Source organism: Vollenhovia emeryi, unplaced genomic scaffold (assembly GCF_000949405.1).
Source record: "Vollenhovia emeryi isolate VEMERY1.0 unplaced genomic scaffold, V.emery_V1.0 DF939159.1, whole genome shotgun sequence".
NCBI lineage: Eukaryota > Metazoa > Arthropoda > Insecta > Hymenoptera > Formicidae > Vollenhovia > Vollenhovia emeryi.
The window spans coordinates 662,745-681,874 of record NW_011967207.1 but is presented as its reverse complement, the minus strand read 5'-3'; the positions used below and the strand labels follow the sequence as shown (position 1 = coordinate 681,874).

The window sequence follows — 19,130 nt, the reverse complement described above, 5'->3', positions numbered from 1 at the left end:
TAGGAAATTGCATATTTTGTTGCACGTTTTGTCCCGGCGCAATAGAACACCGTGTGAATACTGTTTCCCTGCTGTCGAAAACAAAAAGGCCGACTGTAAAGCATTGTGTTACACGTGTCGCCAATATGTAAAAATACGTTTTGTGTCGGTCATTTTCTTTTGGACACTAACGAAAGGATTCGGAATCAGAGTGGAATATGCCCACATCTTGTAAGATTTTACTCTAGTACTTTACGTTTCAAATAAATGCTAGTTGAGTTACAACTTGAACTTCTCTCAATTCTTCGGAATTTTGTTATTGTTCATACTTTGCCGTATACATAGATACATGTGCTTTCAGTTTTAGCCGACCGTCTTTTATTTATTAATCGTTGGAAAGTTATTTGTTAACAATTGTTAGCTAAAAATTTGACTCCTCTGTTCAAATAAATCTTAAGAACGTATATCAATACGTATCTTTTTTTTTTAATCAGAAGTTTCAATAGAATTTGCTTAAATTGAAAAATTAACAAACGTTTCTTCCTCAAAGAAGTATTCGTATTTAGTCATCAATAGGCCGGCTACGTGGAAAGCTATCGTTAGCTGATAAACGAGTAATACGTTATTACATATCTTGGAATATTCGTCACTGGCGACTTGATATTTTTCGTCATGATGTAATTAAAGAAACGTCATGCAAGAAAATATTAAGGGCAGTTATTGAGAACTTGCAGAAAATAAGCTGAAACGATAGATTTAAAAATAAGAACACGGAGATTGACAACGATGTAAATCACACATGTGCGTCACGCATACATAACTACTTAAATTTCCGATTACTGTAACAAGAATTGCACCTAATTCATAATTTATTTAACTGTATGTTTAGTTACAAATATACAAATTTATTTAGAAATTTATGTTACGTTTTTATAAAATTACATGTAGAATTTTAACGGGGAAGAAATCCTACATTTACTCTGAGGTACAGATTGTCCGAAATGGACTTGTAAAAACTATCACGCTGTTTCCACAATCGACGGTTCGCTTCAATAATCCAATCCCCGAAGGATAGGACAACATGGTTACAGAAACGACGATAATAATACAGCGGAATATGTATATACAGGGCGTGTGCGTTCGTTATCGGAGGCTTCTTATCATTCGGTTCGTGTGAAGAGGCACACCTAGTTCCTCTTTTGCTGTCGATGTGGAAAAACGGTTCAATTGCTTCAGTGCGTATCAAACTCTCGCTGGATATTGCCTCCAAATCAGCAATGAGGAATCTCGTTTGGGTACTTTTGTTCGTTGCCGCTGCACGTGCGCAATGTAAGTGTATCTGTTCATCAAAATTATCTGTTTACCATGTTTTAACGAAAGTGTCTATTTATTAAAAAATGTTGATAAATTTGCTGTATTTTCTGCCATGTGCTGGCTTAATATCGATACAAATAATTAAAACATTAAATACATTTAAACGTGCAGGTCCAAGTGCAAAGTTAAAAATGCAGCAGATGTTTAAAATTACGTCACAAATGTTATCATTGTATTATCAAATAATTTAATTAAACTTTTTCTACGAAGTAAGATACTATATTAATACTATTAAATATGTAGTATGAATATTTGATATTTAATATAGAATATATTAAATATTTGTATCAAACTTGTAAATATTATAATTTAGTTTTACTACATTTTTCCGGGAATATTCTATAAATAAAAAATCAATGTATTATAACTTTGCGTATCTTAAGTTTCATATGCCGTGGCAAAGTCCACATTCGTTACGTATTGATAACGAAATCGACCGTATTACTCATATTAGAATTATATAAAAAATATATATAACTTTTTAAACAATTTACATGAACAATATATCATGTATGAGATCATATACAATAGCGTATTACGTTATAATTTTACTACTTATACATTCAAGTTTTTTGAACACACAGACATTTGGTATAGATACAAAGTATATGACACAGTAAATAGTAACAAGACATAATATGTTAATAATATTATGTCTTGTAATAACACGGCAGATATGTGGTAATCGATACATGAAAAAGCTAAGAAAGAAATCAAAAGTTTATGTATCTTTAAATATGAAAAAGTTACAAATATATAATTTTAAATAAGATTTTTAAAAAGAATACGTTTTAAGAAGATAAAACATCTTATATAAGAATGATAAGTTTAAAAAATTCGTATCCGATGGATACGTTTTTCGCGTTCAGTTAAGATGTGCGAACATTTAAAGCACGATAAATTTTTGAGAAGTTTGAGTCAGCAATTTATGATAACGCTTACTCTTTGCGTTATTAGACATTATCAAGCATCAGATAAACAGATATCTTGACAGTGCAATCAAATTAGTTGATTGCAATTGACGTAACATATTCTTACCGATATAAAATATGTTACAGTTATTATTTTACGTTATAGATGTTATATAAACCGATACGGTATTATATATAACATCTAGACAATGTATGTGCTTAAAAGAATTGATATACCAGCATCGCTATAAAATTAATCTGCGGACTTCAAATGTTTACAGCTTACCTGCTGTCTTTTTATATTATATAAAACTTTTCGGGAAGCTTATTAAATCTTTATGAATCTTAGTAAGTACGTCATAAACGGACAAAATTAAACTTGAATCCGGTAAGCGCCCGACTCCCGAGAGCGCCGGAATCCCATGAGATTAAATTCGAGATAATGATAACAACTCTACGAATTATCTTAATTAAAGAGAACTTACTTGAGAAATATACTTGAACCAAATTATTGATAAGACATATGTTAAGCATCGAAAATATGAAATACTACAAAATAAAGAACAATTCAACGATTATTATATTTTCCTCATTATATTGGTTAATTATCTAGTTAAATTATCTAATTAAGTTATCTGCTTCGCTTTCATTTATAGTTCTCATATTTTAATCGTTTCTATGAACGAGATTATCGGAAACTGATCAATCTCGTTGGTAACTGAAGCGATCAATTCGCAATTTTTCAGACAAATTCTGCGCACCTATCGACGTTGTAAACGATAATACATGTCTCGCTCTGCAAAAAGGAGACAGCGAAGTGTCGTGTTTGCGCGTAGCAGACAGTGCCGAGTGCTCTATTCGCTTAGCTGAAGGCGAGGCTCATTTCGGTGTCTTTACTGCGGAAGAATTGTTGTTAGCATATCAATTCTATCCATTGAAAATCCAACCGATTCTTCAACTGAGGCACAATGATAAGCAACTAGGTAAACGAAAACTTAAAAATTAATTTATGTAATGAGATTATTACTTTTTAGGTACGAAGCCGTTAAATATACATAGGCAAGGTAGAAGCGTCTTGGATTTAATTTGTAATAAATAAAACAAATTAAGATTAATAGTAAAAACAAAATTACCAGAGATCACAATGCGCAAAGAGTTTTATCGAGTTGCAAAATTAATTCAAATCCAAGCACAATACTTGTAATAAATATTACTTAAATATTCTTGAAATATGACTTTTTCTAGAATTAACAATCTACTCTGAAACTGACTAAAAATCAAAGCCAAAAATCTTTTAATTGCATTTCTGAATAATTTTTGTACTATTGAGGATTAAATTGAATACTAAAATTAATATTACAATAAACGATATTTTCTTAATCATTGAAGGCAAAAATCTAAGTTCGGTTATATTGTTATTGAATGTCTTAATGAAGAAATACGTGTGGAAATATAAATTAATTTTCACAGAGGAATATGAATTCCAAACGGTGGCAGTGATCCGCGCAGATTTAACGCAGGCAAGCTTACCCCCTGGCGAACGTCTCAAACGTTTGAGAAATAGTGGCTTTTGCCATCCTGGTTTCAGCAAATCTCAGTGGTGGAATGATTATATTCTCAAATTTTTCGAGAATTCCGTGAATCCCGTGCGATGTCAAGATGATGTAACCGTTATCGAGAACGAGGTCAGAAATCTTAGAAATTTCTTCGGAACAGCTTGTAGACCAGGCGACTGGGCTGCTGACAGCACCGTTGATCAGGAACTCAGTAAGTCCGTTCACATTAATTGTAACTTATTTTGTTACAATAATTATATCAATTATCTATTACACATTTTTACTTACAAAAGAAAAAAAAACTTAAAGACATTTTCAAGGTAATATAAATTCAAGAGTAAGACTTGCGCTGCTGCCAAAAAATGTATAATTAATAAATGATGTAATATTTTTCAGAGAAAAAATATCCAGAACTGTGTGCTCTTTGTGACAACAAGGCAGAGTGCAAATATAATACTAAGCAGCACCATGGACATATCGGAGCTTTGCAATGTCTAGAACGTGGTAATGGTAAAGTGGCATACGTAGCGCTTAACTACGTTCAGGAGTACTTCAAAGTGAGCAAAATGTTGCCATCTTAAGATACGGTTATAGTCCTACAATCCTAATTCCTACAATCACTATATATAAGTTATTATTCATACTGATGATTCTTTTATTCTATTATATTTATGTAATTCTTAATATGCTATTATATTCTTTCCCATGTGTTTCAGAGGAATGAGTCGTATCAGTTTTTATGTCCAAGTGGCACTGTTCTTCCTTTATCCACCGATAATCCTTGCGCGTGGCTCAAACAACCGTGGAGTGTCATCGCATCTAGAAAGTAAGCAAACATCAACGAAGATAAATCAACTTTTCCTTTACTTCCCGCAAATGTATTCTAAAAATCTCACAAATTATTTAAGTCTCTTTTTCGAATATATCTTGATTATAATATCTACTCTTTTTAGAGATATCGCAGATACGCTTAAACCTACATTGTTGCATGGACTGAAACATCCGAACACGCCAGAATGGAAAGCTTTAAGCAGTGTCATACAAGTGGACAGCCAGGTTTACGATATAGTAGAGAAACCATCTATATCTTCGTACTTGAGCAAGGGAAGAGACATCGATATTGGAAACATTCAAACTTGCGGCAAACGCATTCGTTGGTGCACAATTGGCGATCTGGAGACCAACAAGTGCAAGTGGGTGGCAAAAGCAGCGAAGACTCTTGGTGTGGCACCGAGCATCTCTTGCCTCAAGTCAACTTCCACGTTTCAATGTTTACGCAATATAGAAGAAAATCATACAGATATAATGGTCATTGATTCCAATTACGGCTACCTGGCGCGAACGTAAGCAGAAAATTTGTAATATCGACGAGACTTTCAAGAAATAACTTTGAAGGCTTGAAAACGTCTACGTACGTAAAAAATTACGGTATTAATTACTTGACGTTTGTTTCGCTTTTATTGTGCTTGCAGAGTTTATGGCCTGTCAACTATTCTGTACAGCGAAACTGAAATAGAGAAGAATAGTATAACACTCGCGGTGGTACGTGAGCCTAGAGACGAAAATTACCCCATAAAGAGCTTTCAGGATATAAGAGGCAAAAAGGCATGCTTCCCCGAATACGGCGGACTCAGCTGGTTGAGTTTTATCTATGCCGCTAGAATAAACAACCTTATTTCATCTAAATCCTGCGACTACCCATCGTTGGTGTCCAAACTACTGTCCGGTGCTTGTACCCCCGGAATCGAAGACTCCGACCACTCGCGCACCGCTGTCTCCCCGGATATAGCGTCCAAACTTTGCTCGATTTGCAAGCATCAAAATGATACAAACGTGCAAACCTGCGCGGTAAACGAAACCAATCGCTATTACAGTGACACAGGAGCCTTGCGATGTATCCTCGAAGGAACTGGTGACATATCATTCATCGAGAAGGCAAACGTTATCAATGGTAAAAGAAACAATCAACATTATTATAGACATATGAAAACTCAAGAAAACGTCTATTAATGCTTTTAATTTTAAAGATCGGTTTTTTTACAGAATGTGTCCTTAACTTTCTAATTTTTCAAACATCACTGGACAAATTTTTCTTTAAGTTTATTTGTATAATATTAATTTTTGTAACTTTTCTCACACACGTGATTATGGAAAATATCTTTATCTTAAATTTAAACGTGCCGTTCCTAACAATTTTTTATCTAATAATTATTATACAGATGTCACCTTCGATATAAATATGTACCGTGTTTTGTGCAAAAATGGAAGTTTGGCCCAGAACACAGGGTTTAATGTTGACGAGATCTGTGCACTATCAGTGACAATCGACAGCGAGGTAAATAGCTTTCTTAGAAATTAGTTAATCTTTAGATTAATCTATCGATTCGTTACAAACAACTTATGCCGTCGCATTTAATTAAGAAATTTAACATTTCTGTTAAAAATTCCTGATACTTTTAATTCAGTAATTGTATTGTTTGATCAGTAACTGAATGCAAAAGACTTATTTACACGAAAACAATGAAAACTACGCTGGAACGAAAGCAAATGTGTCAGCTTTGAAACGTAAAAAAAAAGCTAATATAATGCAAGCATTAATATTTGACACTTCTTTGAACAAATCGAATAAATTGCAATATTCCTCCAGGTCATTGGCCGTAAGAAGGATGCCATGCAAATCTCTAGGACCGATACTACCCTGGCCTTATTAAAGTTGGAAGATTGGCTGGGATATCGCGTAAACGCTCGCAGGCCAATTCACATTTACGGACCATTCAACGACACGAGAGATCTCCTCTTCAAAGATTCCTCGTCGGGCTTGGTTTCCACATCGTCGATGAAGAAGACGGTGCTTGCCTACAAAGAACTGTTCAGTCACGTCGAGTCGTGCACGGATGGTTCTTTCGCGATCACCGCTAATTTCATTTTTGTAGCCCTAGTCGCACTTTATCACCTTCTTTCCAGTCACGTACGCTAATTTCCTCTCCGCGTGGTTAATTCCAACATTCACAATATTTACGTAATGCACGATTGTCATATGTACTTTTAAATGTAATCTCTAAGCGTTGACTAACTTTTATACCTTCTTTTTCACAGAATAAAAGCACCACCTTCATTTCTTTATTTTGGAGATTAGAATAAAACAACTATTATTACTTTTTTATTCACTGAATGTATATTTGTGTCATTTAATCCTTTTACAGTTCCTTGTTTTGCAGATTTTCTTTAGACCGTTATTTAGCAGCGTAGACTAGTGTCATAATTAAATTTGTTAAGTGTTATTTAATTTTATTAAATGGTACAAAATTTTGGTAGTTTTCTTTTGATAACTCTCGCTTTGTAGGTGATCCACCGTAAAAGATTGACAAAATTTTATGTATCAAATGTTGTGAATAATAATTCATATAAATTACCTTTAAATTAAATTTTACGATTTTATAGCTTTACAATTTTAAAATAGCATTATGTGAGTATTGTTATACATATATGTATACGTACATTGGTGTGCATCTAACGTTTCAAATATCTTTCTCGGCTTTTAAATATCTTTCGATGCAACTTTTCGTTTAATTTGATTAATTATTAAATTATTAATTTGTAAGATACGTAAATTTTCTAAATTTACATATTTTATAAAAATACAAGAAATTAATTTAACTTTCTAACTTACTTGTAACGAAGTCACACTTACGGCTATTTCTTTCTGGCAATTCCGTTACTTTCTCTCCATCTGTAATTGTAACTTAACTCAGTTACATTTTTAACGAAAAAACTGTAACTATAGCTAGATACTTTTATAAAGTAACTTCCCCACCTGTAAATCAATTTATAATTTTAATTCGCGTGTCCACAGACGCATACAAAGTATCAATTTGTGATACTTGGAATGTAGAATACTATTCCTCGTACCAGAAATGTCTTCTGCTGGCAAAACTTTAATGATATTTTTTAATAAAGGGGAAAGCCAAAACTAGCAAATGAGCGCCAGTTTCAATTAACATAAATTCGTACCTCCACGTAGTTGGTATTTGGAAAGCGTGTCGTCAGATGTCGCCACCAACGACTAAACGCACACAGACCGAGGGTTCCGTTCCGACTTCCGTTCTAGTTTAGGCTCTAGTAGCTTGGTGAAGGTCCATTTTGATTTGGTTGACGTGCTCTAGTCGTTGGATCAAAGTGAACAGAATTTACGGCCAGAGATGGAAACGATATTGGAGCAGCAACGACGGTATCACGAGGAAAGGGAGCGGTTGATGGACGCGATGGTGAAGGAGATGTTGCACAAGAAGGCGGGACATCGCGAGAACATCAACTCGGAGCATCGCTTGAAAATGCTACTGGACCAGTTCATGGACAGTACAATGCATCTGCAGGACTTGTACGAGGACAAGGACGGGCAGAGAAAGGAGGAGGTACGTTGACGTTAGATATAGCGGGTTGAAAACACGTTGATTCAATTTGTCCATCACTAACCTTCCCGACGACTGGCTCCACGGATTCTGGCGTGTTTCTACTTCGTAGCTTATCGTTTGCAGGTTCAAGCGCTCTCTGGCCCGAACGAATTCTCCGAATTTTACTCGCGCTTGAAGTCCATAAAGGAATTCTATCGGCGGCATCCTAACGAGATCAGCGTGCCCATGTCCGTCGAATTCGAGGAGCTGGCCAAGATGAGAGAGAACCCAACCGAGGAGCTGTCCAATCTCGTCGAGTTCACGGACGAGGAAGGTTACGGCAAGTACCTTGATCTACACGAGTGTTATCAGAAGTACATCAACCTTAAGGGCATCGAAAAGATCGATTATATAACCTATCTGTCGACTTTCGACCACCTATTCGACATTCCTAGAGAGAGAAAGAACGCAGAGTATCAGAGGTACGTCGAGTCCCTTTTAGGGTACCTGACAGAGTATCTGAACAGAATAAGGCCTCTGCTCGACATAAGCACAGAGATTGAGGACGCCAACAAGGATTTTCTGGCTCAGTGGGAGAAGAACACTTTTCCAGGCTGGCCTAAGGAAACTGGTAGCGCTCTGACTCACGTAGGCGCGCACTTGGAGCTGTCCGCGTTCTCGTCGTGGGAGGAGTTGGCGTCTCTCGGATTGGACAGATTAAAGTCGGCTTTGATGGCGTTAGGGCTCAAGTGCGGAGGTACGCTCGAGGAACGGGCGCAGAGACTTTTCAGTACAAAGGGCGAAGCCTCCCTGGATCCCAGTTTATTAGCCAAGAATCGAAAGGGCAAGTCGGCTAAGAACAAAGATTCCGAGAAACAGAAGGAGATTGCGCGACTCGAGGCCCACGTGTACAAGCTTGCTGAACTAGTGTCCAGCCAACGAGTGGCCACCAAGGAAAACGTGCAAAGGAAACAAGCGAGAACCGAAGGCGAGAGGGGAGATTCCGACGCGGAAGCAAGTGCGAGCGAATCGGAAGAGGAGGACGATAACGAGGTGCCCTACAACCCGAAGAATTTACCTCTGGGCTGGGACGGAAAGCCCATACCCTACTGGCTGTACAAGCTGCACGGTTTAAATATCAGTTACAACTGCGAGATTTGTGGTAACTTCACTTACAAAGGCCCGAAGGCATTCCAGAGGCACTTTGCGGAGTGGAGACACGCGCACGGCATGCGTTGTCTTGGCATTCCGAACACAGCGCACTTTGCGAATGTCACTCAAATTGAAGACGCCCTTGCGCTGTGGGAGAAGCTCAAGGCTCAGAAACAGGCCGAACGTTGGCAGCCGGAACAGGAAGAAGAATTCGAGGATTCGCTTGGCAATGTAGTCAATCGTAAAACATATGAAGATCTCAAGAGACAAGGTCTACTCTAAATTGTACATCTCAGTCGCATTTTACTGTGTACACTTTAATTATCATATATATCGCTCTTTTTTTTTATAATTCCATTTGTCTATTAAAGCGTTTTCACCAGTGAAATGATTTCCCATCCAATTGTCTTGAAATTTGTTAAATTACTTTAGTACCTTGGTATACAGCCAAAGAGCAATATTATTTACATGCATATGCTTGTATATGCATAGAGAGAAATTTTATTTCAGACGATCATTTCTGAGGTTATTTTGAATAAAAAGAGATGTAAATAAAAATAAGATTTTTATAGATTTAAAGTCATTTAAGATTAAAAAGCTATTCCCCTGAACAGTCAAAGTGGAATTCATATTTGTTTAGATATAAGATTATTTATTTTATAAAAAATAAAAATGTAAAAATTCTCAGAAATGATGTACATTTCCGCTTTTCAGTACATCCATCACATATACGAGCCACATTTCTGTTTTGGACTAGAGTGCTTTCGATTTATCTACGTCCAAACTTTAAAATATAGTAATATATCTTATCGATTCCATTAGATGAATTGTGTTTAAATTGGTTTAAGTACGTTTAAGAGATACCTAACGTTATATCCAAGCGTTCTGCTTGCATTCAATAAAAGTACATTTTCAAGTCCATGATTATAGACAATATAATTCGTATTAGACTTCAAGGTAGAACACTATATTTATATAATTTTATTTACTACATTTTATGTGTGAATGCGTGTGTGTATATGTGTATTTCCTATACATGTGTATTGTGATTTTTCAAAAGTTCTTCACGTTATAGGGTACGTATAAAATTATAAATAGAATTCCGTTGCAAATTATAGATCGTCGAAAGTGGGCTGCAATGTAAAAAAAATATCTACTTAGATATATTAAAAGCTTGGGAACTTATATTGAGCTTGAAAATAATTATGTTGTAAAAACGGATAACTCATGCAAATTGTTTTGCTTTTGTGCTAAATTTTTCACTATACTATTAGAAGCATATTTTATTAAAACTCGGCTGTTCAATGTTCGTCTCTAATCGATAACTTTGTAACTACCGTTATTTACTTTGATAAAAATAAACGTGGCCCAAACGAAAAGCACATTTCCGAACTTTGTTCTCATAGTGCATGGATTGTGATTCTTATTTTTCATTATTTGTTATAATAATTTGTTAAAAATTCTACTGAAATAATAAATAACAAATAATACAACTTTTATATTCCAAAACTTAAATTAAATTGCCAGTAATAGAGTAAAGTTCCCTATTATGAGATAAACTGCTAATATGAGATAGCGGGATTTCTGCTAAATTAATTTGCATCACCTGTTGGTTCCACCATAAATTTATTCCCCTTGGAGTGAAATCTGTTTAGTGTAAAATTGATTGTTAGATCGTGTAATCGTTGCGAAAAAAAGATTTGTGATTGAATTTGGACGTTGAAAACCTGCTATCTCACATTAGGATCCCATCTTATAATAGAGGTCTTTCCTTATAAATCTTTCATACTCTAGGCACTCGATAAAAAAATTATGCCACAAAATTGCAAAAGCTCGGATTCTTTCCTTCTATAAAATATTAATAGATAGAATCCGACAGTCGCGACAGTTACCTTACCTGCTTTTTCTTCTTACTTTCATATTTCTTATCTTTAATTACAAAGACAAGGTCCGTGTGTATAGATATAGAATACTTAATAAATCTTATATTTGTTCTCTGTACCAGATAATATCGCGACGTTAGCGAATATTACATATGGAAGGAAGGAAACATTTAACATACATAAAAGCACATTAATTGTATGTGTCATCACACATCCATTTACTATTCCAAAAACACTTTGGTATCTCGCTGGGCCGCGGCGCGTAATACTGATGTGATCTGTCGTTTAATTAGTCAGGCAGGAAGTACATTGTTCCGGGTTTTCTGTTTACACTGGACAATCAAGATTTTCATAAGGTACACGCATAGAATTAAATATTTTTAGGCGTGCACTCTGAATAACATTTTACCCCGGCACCAAGTTCCTTCGTGTAACGTTCAGAATAAACGGAATTTCACAGACTAGTTCTTCTCATGCCGGTTATACAATCACAAAAGTTCGTACGCTGAATCGTGCGTATCATCGTTCACATTTCACAAGTAAGGTTCCTTTGGATTGCGTCTCGCATTGTTAAATCTTTATACACGATATCCTTTTCGAGTCCATGCAAATTGGAAATGCAAAACGATTGTAAGATTCTCAGTCTACAGTTATTGTTAAAATTTCGTCACTCTAAGCAACAGCTTGGTACCGCTCGACGCTTTTACGTTCCGTTGACTGAAAATTTCTCATCGATATGTGTCTACGTACGTAACACAAGATGTATGTACATTCTTTCAGTTTATACGTTGGCTTTCTTCAATGCAAACTTCGCTACAGAATTGCTAACTGTTAAATTACTGATTATTAATGTCAGTCTCTACTCCATTCTATTGAATCTTTTGGCAAACTGAATTTGCGAATACTGACCTGTAGAAGAGTTCTACGAAAAAGTTTCATGAGATCTCGCATAAAAATATTGTATTCATGTTGTTATCGTTATATCGTAGAAATATTTCTAATCTCCGAAGTTACTTCCTTAATTTAACCAATGAATTATTCGGATGAGATACGAATAAAAGATTTCTATAATCAGCTCATCACTAGAATGCCAAAAGTACACGTACACGTGTACACTCATCGTACTGCACTTGGGGATATTTCTCCAAGTCGTCAATTTGTTTCTAATAATCAATTTAGTTGGTTTCACTATTCCAGACTAATGCGTACTATACAGGCTACTGTTTTATTCGTGATATATAAGTGCAACGGCAGAACGTAAGTGTTTTCAAATAGTCGACATTTTCTGCTAAATAATATAACGATTTATTGGATATCAGCGAAAATAAACTTACGTTATATTTTTTCACTTACCAAGAAACACGCGCAATTTTGTCTCTCGCCACTTTCCTCTTTCTCTCTCATTATCGCTTCCGAGAGTTTTTTTACATATAGTTGGATTTAAATAAGTTTTAACTTTGTCATAAAAATGATTTAAACGGCCGGCGGGGTATTTCGAGAGATATAATATTCTCAAACGATTTGGAATACGTCTTCAAAAAGTGTGCCTGTGAAAGTGCAAAACTTATGTTTAAAATTTTTTTTTTCACATTTACTATTTCGACAAAAAGAGTCAATCCTTTTGCTTCATCCCTTCAACGCGTAAGAGAACACACGTCTCTTATGTTTTAATCTACGTTATCACATGTTTATGTATGTTCCTTTGTTTTAGAATTTAGATAATTATGTGCCTTTCAGTGCGCATCAGTGTGGAGTAATCCGACCGAATTCGCTATAAGGCCCACAGCTTGCATGCGTACGCGCTTTGTATGCGGCCGATGGAATGGAATTTCGCTCTATACGAAATGCTTCGGATACACTCGTTAAGCGACGCCAATCGCTGGACGAGGAGGGACGGATGTCTTGCGATAGTTACTTTAGCTAATAGCTCCTGGCTCATTATTGCAGCCATATTGCATTATGACATCAGACGCGAGAGATCACGCTTATGATATGACCATACTATACATCACATTCATAGAAGCGATTTATTCTCGCAACGTACATTGGAATAAATTAGTCTCTTTACACCATGCTACTATTTGTACTCAATAGAATAAACTTAGAGGATAATAAAATAAGCTAAAATGTCGGAATCTCTTCTCAATTCAAGAGATATTAATAGCTGTAAAACCTAATCGTAATTACGAGGCCTATTTTTGTTATAAAAATATTGAGTATACATTCAGATTGAATTGCATAATTTATTGATTCTCGCCTGACGAACACTCTATCTCATCTCTGTTGAATATTAACTCGTCTCTCCCCTGACTGCACCTAAGCGCATCCCTTGATATCTTAACACGAGGGAAGGATAAAATAAACGCTTTGACATCTAACGCTTTGACCGTTCAACAGAGAGTGATCTGAGCAAGCCCGGCATCCGCTAGACGAGAGATTAACGAAGAAGGGGACCAAGAGCGGAGTCTTATGCACTTTTTTCCATCTTACGAAAGATGAGAGTGAGGAGCATTCGAAAAAAAAACTAATTTATTTCGATGAATAGTGCAAGAGAAAGATATTTTTTCGCTTTAGACGTCATAACTCAATATAGTTAACAGTAAGCTCAGAAGTCTTACATATTAGCGGTATTCTCCGAGGTGCGACAGTATGATGTCAACGAAGCGTCTTCGATAGAGTAATCGAGTCGAGGAGGAAGAGACTTAGGCACGATAGGTCGCACGTTGTCGGAGTTGCGGGAGATGCTGGGGAGGTTTTTCCCCCTGTCCCTTATTCGACGCTGTCTACGACCGCGCTGTCGTCCAAAGTGTGAAGCCAATTAAAGATCATCATGTTCCTTTCATACTTGGACAGCTGATTTCCGCGTTCTCTCTCGACGTCCCGCACTGTCAGCGCGTGATTCCGCTCCTTCCGTCCGATCAAGGAAGCACCAGGAACCCCGGCGGTCGTGCCGGGCACCAGCAAAGTGGCTCCGTGGGAGCTTTGCGCCGCGGTGGCCGCCGCTTCCAGCTGGTCTAGATTAAATTCGCTCTGCGAGAGGCGCTCCAAAGCGCGGTACGTGGTTAGTAGCCTAATGGAACATGAATGGAACACTCGAATTCTGTCTGTTTTATAATGAAACTTGAAACGGAACGCGACTCGAAGAGGAAAGACTGGATCGGCTACTGACCTTCGTCGTATGTAGTTCTGTCGGACTTTCTTATTGACGGACCTGACGAGGTCCGCTCCAGTGAAGGGCACGGGTGGTGGTGGCGGCGGTGCCGGTGGTTGCGGTGGTAGTTGCGGCACCGATTGAGCATTCGAAGAAGACTGCTGCGACTGGAGCTGCTGCGACTGCGACTGCTGCTGAGGCTGCTGTTCCTGCGCGGCTCCGCCGTGCGGGCTGGGAAGCTGGGACGTGCTGGCCACGGGCTCGCCCACGGCGACCCAGGTGCTGCAGGACCTCGAAGCGTGGTCGAGTCTGCAGGACTCCAGCAGCAGGGTGTTGCGCTGGGCAGTGTCGAGGGCCAGCGCGGACACCGCCGTTCGTAGGCCACCGGCCCCGGCCGCGTCCGGGCTGGGAAGCTGCGACACGTCGCTCGTGCTGAAGCTCTTGCGCAGTCCCAATGCTGACGATAGAACGCCGCAGCTGCGGATCAGTTCGTTCTCCTCCTCGAACCATAAAATCTCGGGAATGTCCGCCGGCCTATGGACAAGTGCATAATATCAACCAAATAAAATGAAAGGTCAATGTGAGATAGCCGTATCTCTTTATCGCGCACGATAGCGATTATACGAACCTGTTACCCTGAATCTGTCGGGAGTCCGGTTTCGGTGAGGGCCCCCGGCCGGTGAGTTGCGCGTCGCTGTAGGACTTGAAAGTGACCAACCTGTTGGCGCTGCGCAGATCGCTGGCGATCGACGACACGCTGAAGAGCGACAGATCGGTGGTAACGCTCTCGTGACTCGGCGAGCGCAGCATCCGCGAGGTGACCTGCAAGGCTGGGCATTGCATGGTCCCCAGACCACCGCCGCCTCCTCCGCCGCCGCCACCGCTATCACCACCGCTGTCGTTGCTGCAGCATTGCGCGCACATCACCGTGGGTATCGGCGAGGCCGACTTCGTCTCATTTTCGGACATTTTGCACTCGTTCGCACTCGACGTCCGTTTTTCTATCTACGTATCTTCCTTTCCGTCGCACGTTCCAATGTCTTCCGCTGCGGCCCCAGCTTACCTCATACCGAACGTCCGACGCTTCTTCTCCGTTTCCAGAGTAACAACTGTGACACACAGACAGCTTAGAGATAAAGACGACAAAAGTCCAGAATAAGGAAAAATTCATTTTTAAACCGAAACCTTTCCAAGAGCCACTTAAAGCTTCTATTCTATTATGGCGGCCATGTTTGATTCATAACGTTGGAAGGAGTCCTATTAATCTGATATCGCGTGTAAGTGGGGACAATGATTTTTTTAGCATATGATGAAATACATCAAATATACCGAAGACTCCCCTATTTTAGTATTCTCTCATCATTAAATAGCCACATCTATACTCCATAAAAATTGACCTCATAACATGTTGTTGCCTAAAATAAGTTACAGTACTTATTATTGAGCCCATTTCATCAATCGGATTCGACGTGCGACAGTAAAAACTTATTTCGATACAGGCACGCTATAAATATGAATTGTACGACTTTTCGCTCCCACGTCATAATTTAATATGCAGTGACCAGACGGGAGGGTCAGCTAGAAACGTGTGCGGTTTTTGCAGGACGCGAGTCTACTATTATTACAGCTTTATTTTAATGAAATATGCAAGTATAAAAGAGTAAATTTATTTATAGCTGAGAGGATAATTATGGCGCGAGACCGTAATGTTAATAGACATTATAGATTACACATGGTACCACATGTTGCGGATTAGCGTATAGATGGCGAAACTATTATCTAATCGCGAGTCTTGGATCTAATCTATAGAACTGTAATGCGCAGGTAAAGATGCTAAAACGCCCTGCAACGCCGTCACACCACGTGTAGGCGTGGTGAAGTGCACACCGTCTCGTGATGTATACGCCTGATATGACATGTCCGATATCAGAGAAAGTGAAAGCACGTTTTGTATCACGACACTAAATAACTTTTATCGAAGCCAGAATATCATACAACGAAAGGTATCAGTACGTCTCGATGTGCAACTATCGAAATTATCATTTTTCTAAACACCCAGTGAGAAATGATTCGTCGATCGACACCGTCGAATTGACGTCGATTCGACATCATTTCAACGTCAATCGACGAATCATTTCTCACTGGGCAGTCTCAAATCCCATCAAGAATTATCTGACGCCAGCAAATGACTAACAATGAACAAACTTCTAATCGGCCATGACTGGCGATGCGTTTTTTAACACAGAAAATTTATTGCGAAAAATATTACCTCAGCCGCCTAGAGTGTAGGGAGGTCCAGGTTCAAACCCCGGCTGAGGTAATATTCTTCGCAATAAATTTTCTGCGTTAAAAACACATCGTCAGTCATGGTCGATTAGCTTGATCATTGTTAATCTCAAAATTCCATGCAGCACGCATGTCTAAAAGACATCTTAGAGTGTCGTTTGGGATGAAATGTACAGCGATTGTGCAGTAGACAGACGGCAAGACGCTCCATTTTCTACGAATGGGCTGTCGAATGGGCTTCAACCTTCTTGAGATGATATTCGAGCTGTAGTTATTAAAATGTCCAATATTGAGGAAGCGCAACAGATAGACTTTTTTCTGAGGGACAATTCACAAATGTTTTAAAGGATATGCCAATGAAATTAGTTCCTCATGTAACAAACACGTTAAGAAGATTCTAAAAACTCGACATTTAACTCGACGATAAATACACGACACGTATGAATTTTAGTATTCTACTATTCCCCTCCCCCTTTTTCTCCCTCTTTCCGTGCCTATCTATTTCTATCTCTATCTCAGAATCGATTAACTATAACCAGGGCTAACTTTTTTTTTCTCCCCTTTCTATGTCGTAGAAATGAACGGTTTCTAAGTTGAAGCTAGCTGAGAATTAAGCATCGTCGCAACTCGTGTATAGACATCAACATATGTAGCTACGTAATCGATAATTATGTATTCCCCCGAAGTCAAGGTTCAGGAACTTTTTCCAAGATTGATACTTCGATCTGCACCTTCATCAGCCAGATATCGACTTTCGCGGTCACTTAGTGGGTCGCGCGTGTCACCCAGCGAGCAAATCGAATAAATTATCATACGTTTTCTAATAAGCAAATCTCTCTCTAATATCATCTTTGAGTAAGGACACTTGGAACGTTACTGACCTTTGTGTGTTAGAAACGTACTGTAGAAGAATAGAAAAGAATAATGTATGAAAGATGTATGTGGCTATAAAGGGTATGTGGCTTGAAATATTGAAAATATCCGATGTTTCTAATGTAAGAAACATTACGGGAGAAATGTCATTTTTAACGAACGCAAAACTGAAGGAAAAAAAACACTTTTCATCATGATGTACGACTATCGGAAATATTCGTATTTGCGCGAGTGTGTTCAAATGTACTTTCTATTAAATCAATTATACTCTCCATTGTATAAATGTCACGGATTTTAGAAACGAAATGCACACCCCTCAACCTCTGCCGACTTAACGCGGGTCCTCTCGTGCTCTTCGAAAACCCCCGTTTCGCTTTTAAAATCAATTTCCCCATCGCGCGACCATTTTTCCATAGAAATATGCACGTAATTGTACTCGACTCGACTCGCCTCCGCAGCGGTTTCCTGTAAACTAGGCATAATCATACGAGCTAACTGTTATTGTAGCGCAACTACGCGTCACGAGTTACGCTAATTAAACGGTGCTACAGGCAGCGTGTGCCGTTCAGCCAATTTGTATCAACCGCGTCGGGGAGTCGCGGCGTATCTTCTCGGGGGACCTGATTGCCATCGCGATTGCAATGCGCCGCTGAAAAAGCGTCGTCGTCGTCGGCGGCGGATGGGAGAGCACCCGATAACGAAGCGAGGAACCGGCGCGGTTCTATAAATACGCACGAATATTCACCACTCTCGGCGCACCTAATGTACCTCGCGCCGTCGGCCACATGACGACGTGCCTCGCCGTGCCGAGGATGCCGCCGTCGCGAACGGCGTGTCTGTCAGCCGGCTGTGCGCGGCTCGGCGGAGCCGCGGAGGAAGAAGCCGCTCTCGCGCGGCAGGAACGCGCGAGGGCGATGAGCGGTGCCACGGAAACGCCGGCTGGAGCACGGCACGTCAAGGGGACCGACGAACCACTGTCAACACTCGCACCGTTCCCGTGCGCGCCACGTCGAGCGCCGAGAGCCACGTCGAAGAGACGACGCGATTGTTTCCCCTGGGTTCTACGGTCGTCGATCGTGGCTCGGGCTCGCTCACTGCACAGGCGTCGCTATCGATCGATAGCCGTGCTCTCCTCTAGTTTCGCCGCACCCCACGCGATTCGGACCTCCTCTCGCTACCGTGAGCTAACGGCCGCATCCCTTCCTTCATCCCTTATCAGCGTCGCGTGGGACACGCTGGGCCCGGAGGCCCGTTTCGTAGGGACTGGCCACCGGGCGCGCGAAAGAAGCCTCCTGATTCGCTCCCCCAGACATAAACGTTGAACAAAAGCAATCGAATCTAAACGATTTACTCATTTACTCTTTTAGTTTGTAACGCTTTAATTATCCAGGTGGCCAAGAGAAGAATATTAATTACTTATTCTATTACGTACGAACAGTTCGAGTTGTACGCATTCTAAGCTGCACTTTCAAATGGAGGAAAGTCCTCTATTGTGCGATAGGATCCTATTATGAGACAGCGGAGTTTCTGCCAAATTAATAGGCATCATCCGTGGGTTCCGCCGTGAATTTATT

The 19,130-nt window shown here is 39.3% G+C and overlaps 3 protein-coding genes across 4 annotated transcripts; 2 read left to right on the top strand and 1 right to left on the bottom strand.

The window, feature by feature from the left end:
* Positions 1 to 1,156: 1,156 nt before the first annotated feature.
* On the top strand, positions 1,157 to 6,992 carry LOC105564834 (transferrin-like). Of its 2 annotated transcripts, none has more exons than XM_012017548.1 (9): positions 1,157 to 1,308; positions 3,011 to 3,247; positions 3,735 to 4,031; positions 4,217 to 4,377; positions 4,537 to 4,646; positions 4,774 to 5,163; positions 5,293 to 5,771; positions 6,040 to 6,155; positions 6,306 to 6,385. In XM_012017548.1, exons 1-9 carry the CDS (start codon positions 1,188 to 1,190, stop codon positions 6,306 to 6,308), a joined length of 1,914 nt encoding a protein of 637 aa, XP_011872938.1. In that variant the 5' UTR covers positions 1,157 to 1,187; the 3' UTR covers positions 6,309 to 6,385. The 2 variants fall into 2 exon arrangements, with proteins under 2 accessions (XP_011872938.1, XP_011872937.1); XM_012017547.1 differs by lacking the exon at positions 6,306 to 6,385 and adding an exon at positions 6,468 to 6,992 and having other exon boundaries at positions 1,158 to 1,308.
* Positions 6,993 to 7,909: 917 nt separating this feature from the next.
* Positions 7,910 to 10,287, top strand: LOC105564833 (splicing factor 3A subunit 3). Its single transcript, XM_012017546.1, has 2 exons — positions 7,910 to 8,232; positions 8,356 to 10,287. Exons 1-2 carry the CDS (start codon positions 8,020 to 8,022, stop codon positions 9,643 to 9,645), a joined length of 1,503 nt encoding a protein of 500 aa, XP_011872936.1. The 5' UTR covers positions 7,910 to 8,019; the 3' UTR covers positions 9,646 to 10,287.
* A 752-nt stretch (positions 10,288 to 11,039) lies between these two features.
* Positions 11,040 to 18,726, bottom strand: LOC105564832. Its single transcript, XM_012017545.1, has 4 exons — positions 18,316 to 18,726; positions 15,026 to 15,506; positions 14,416 to 14,931; positions 11,040 to 14,316 (listed from the first exon to the last, which is right to left on the bottom strand). Exons 2-4 carry the CDS (start codon positions 15,364 to 15,366, stop codon positions 14,016 to 14,018), a joined length of 1,158 nt encoding a protein of 385 aa, XP_011872935.1. The 5' UTR covers positions 15,367 to 15,506; positions 18,316 to 18,726; the 3' UTR covers positions 11,040 to 14,015.
* Positions 18,727 to 19,130: the final 404 nt, after the last annotated feature.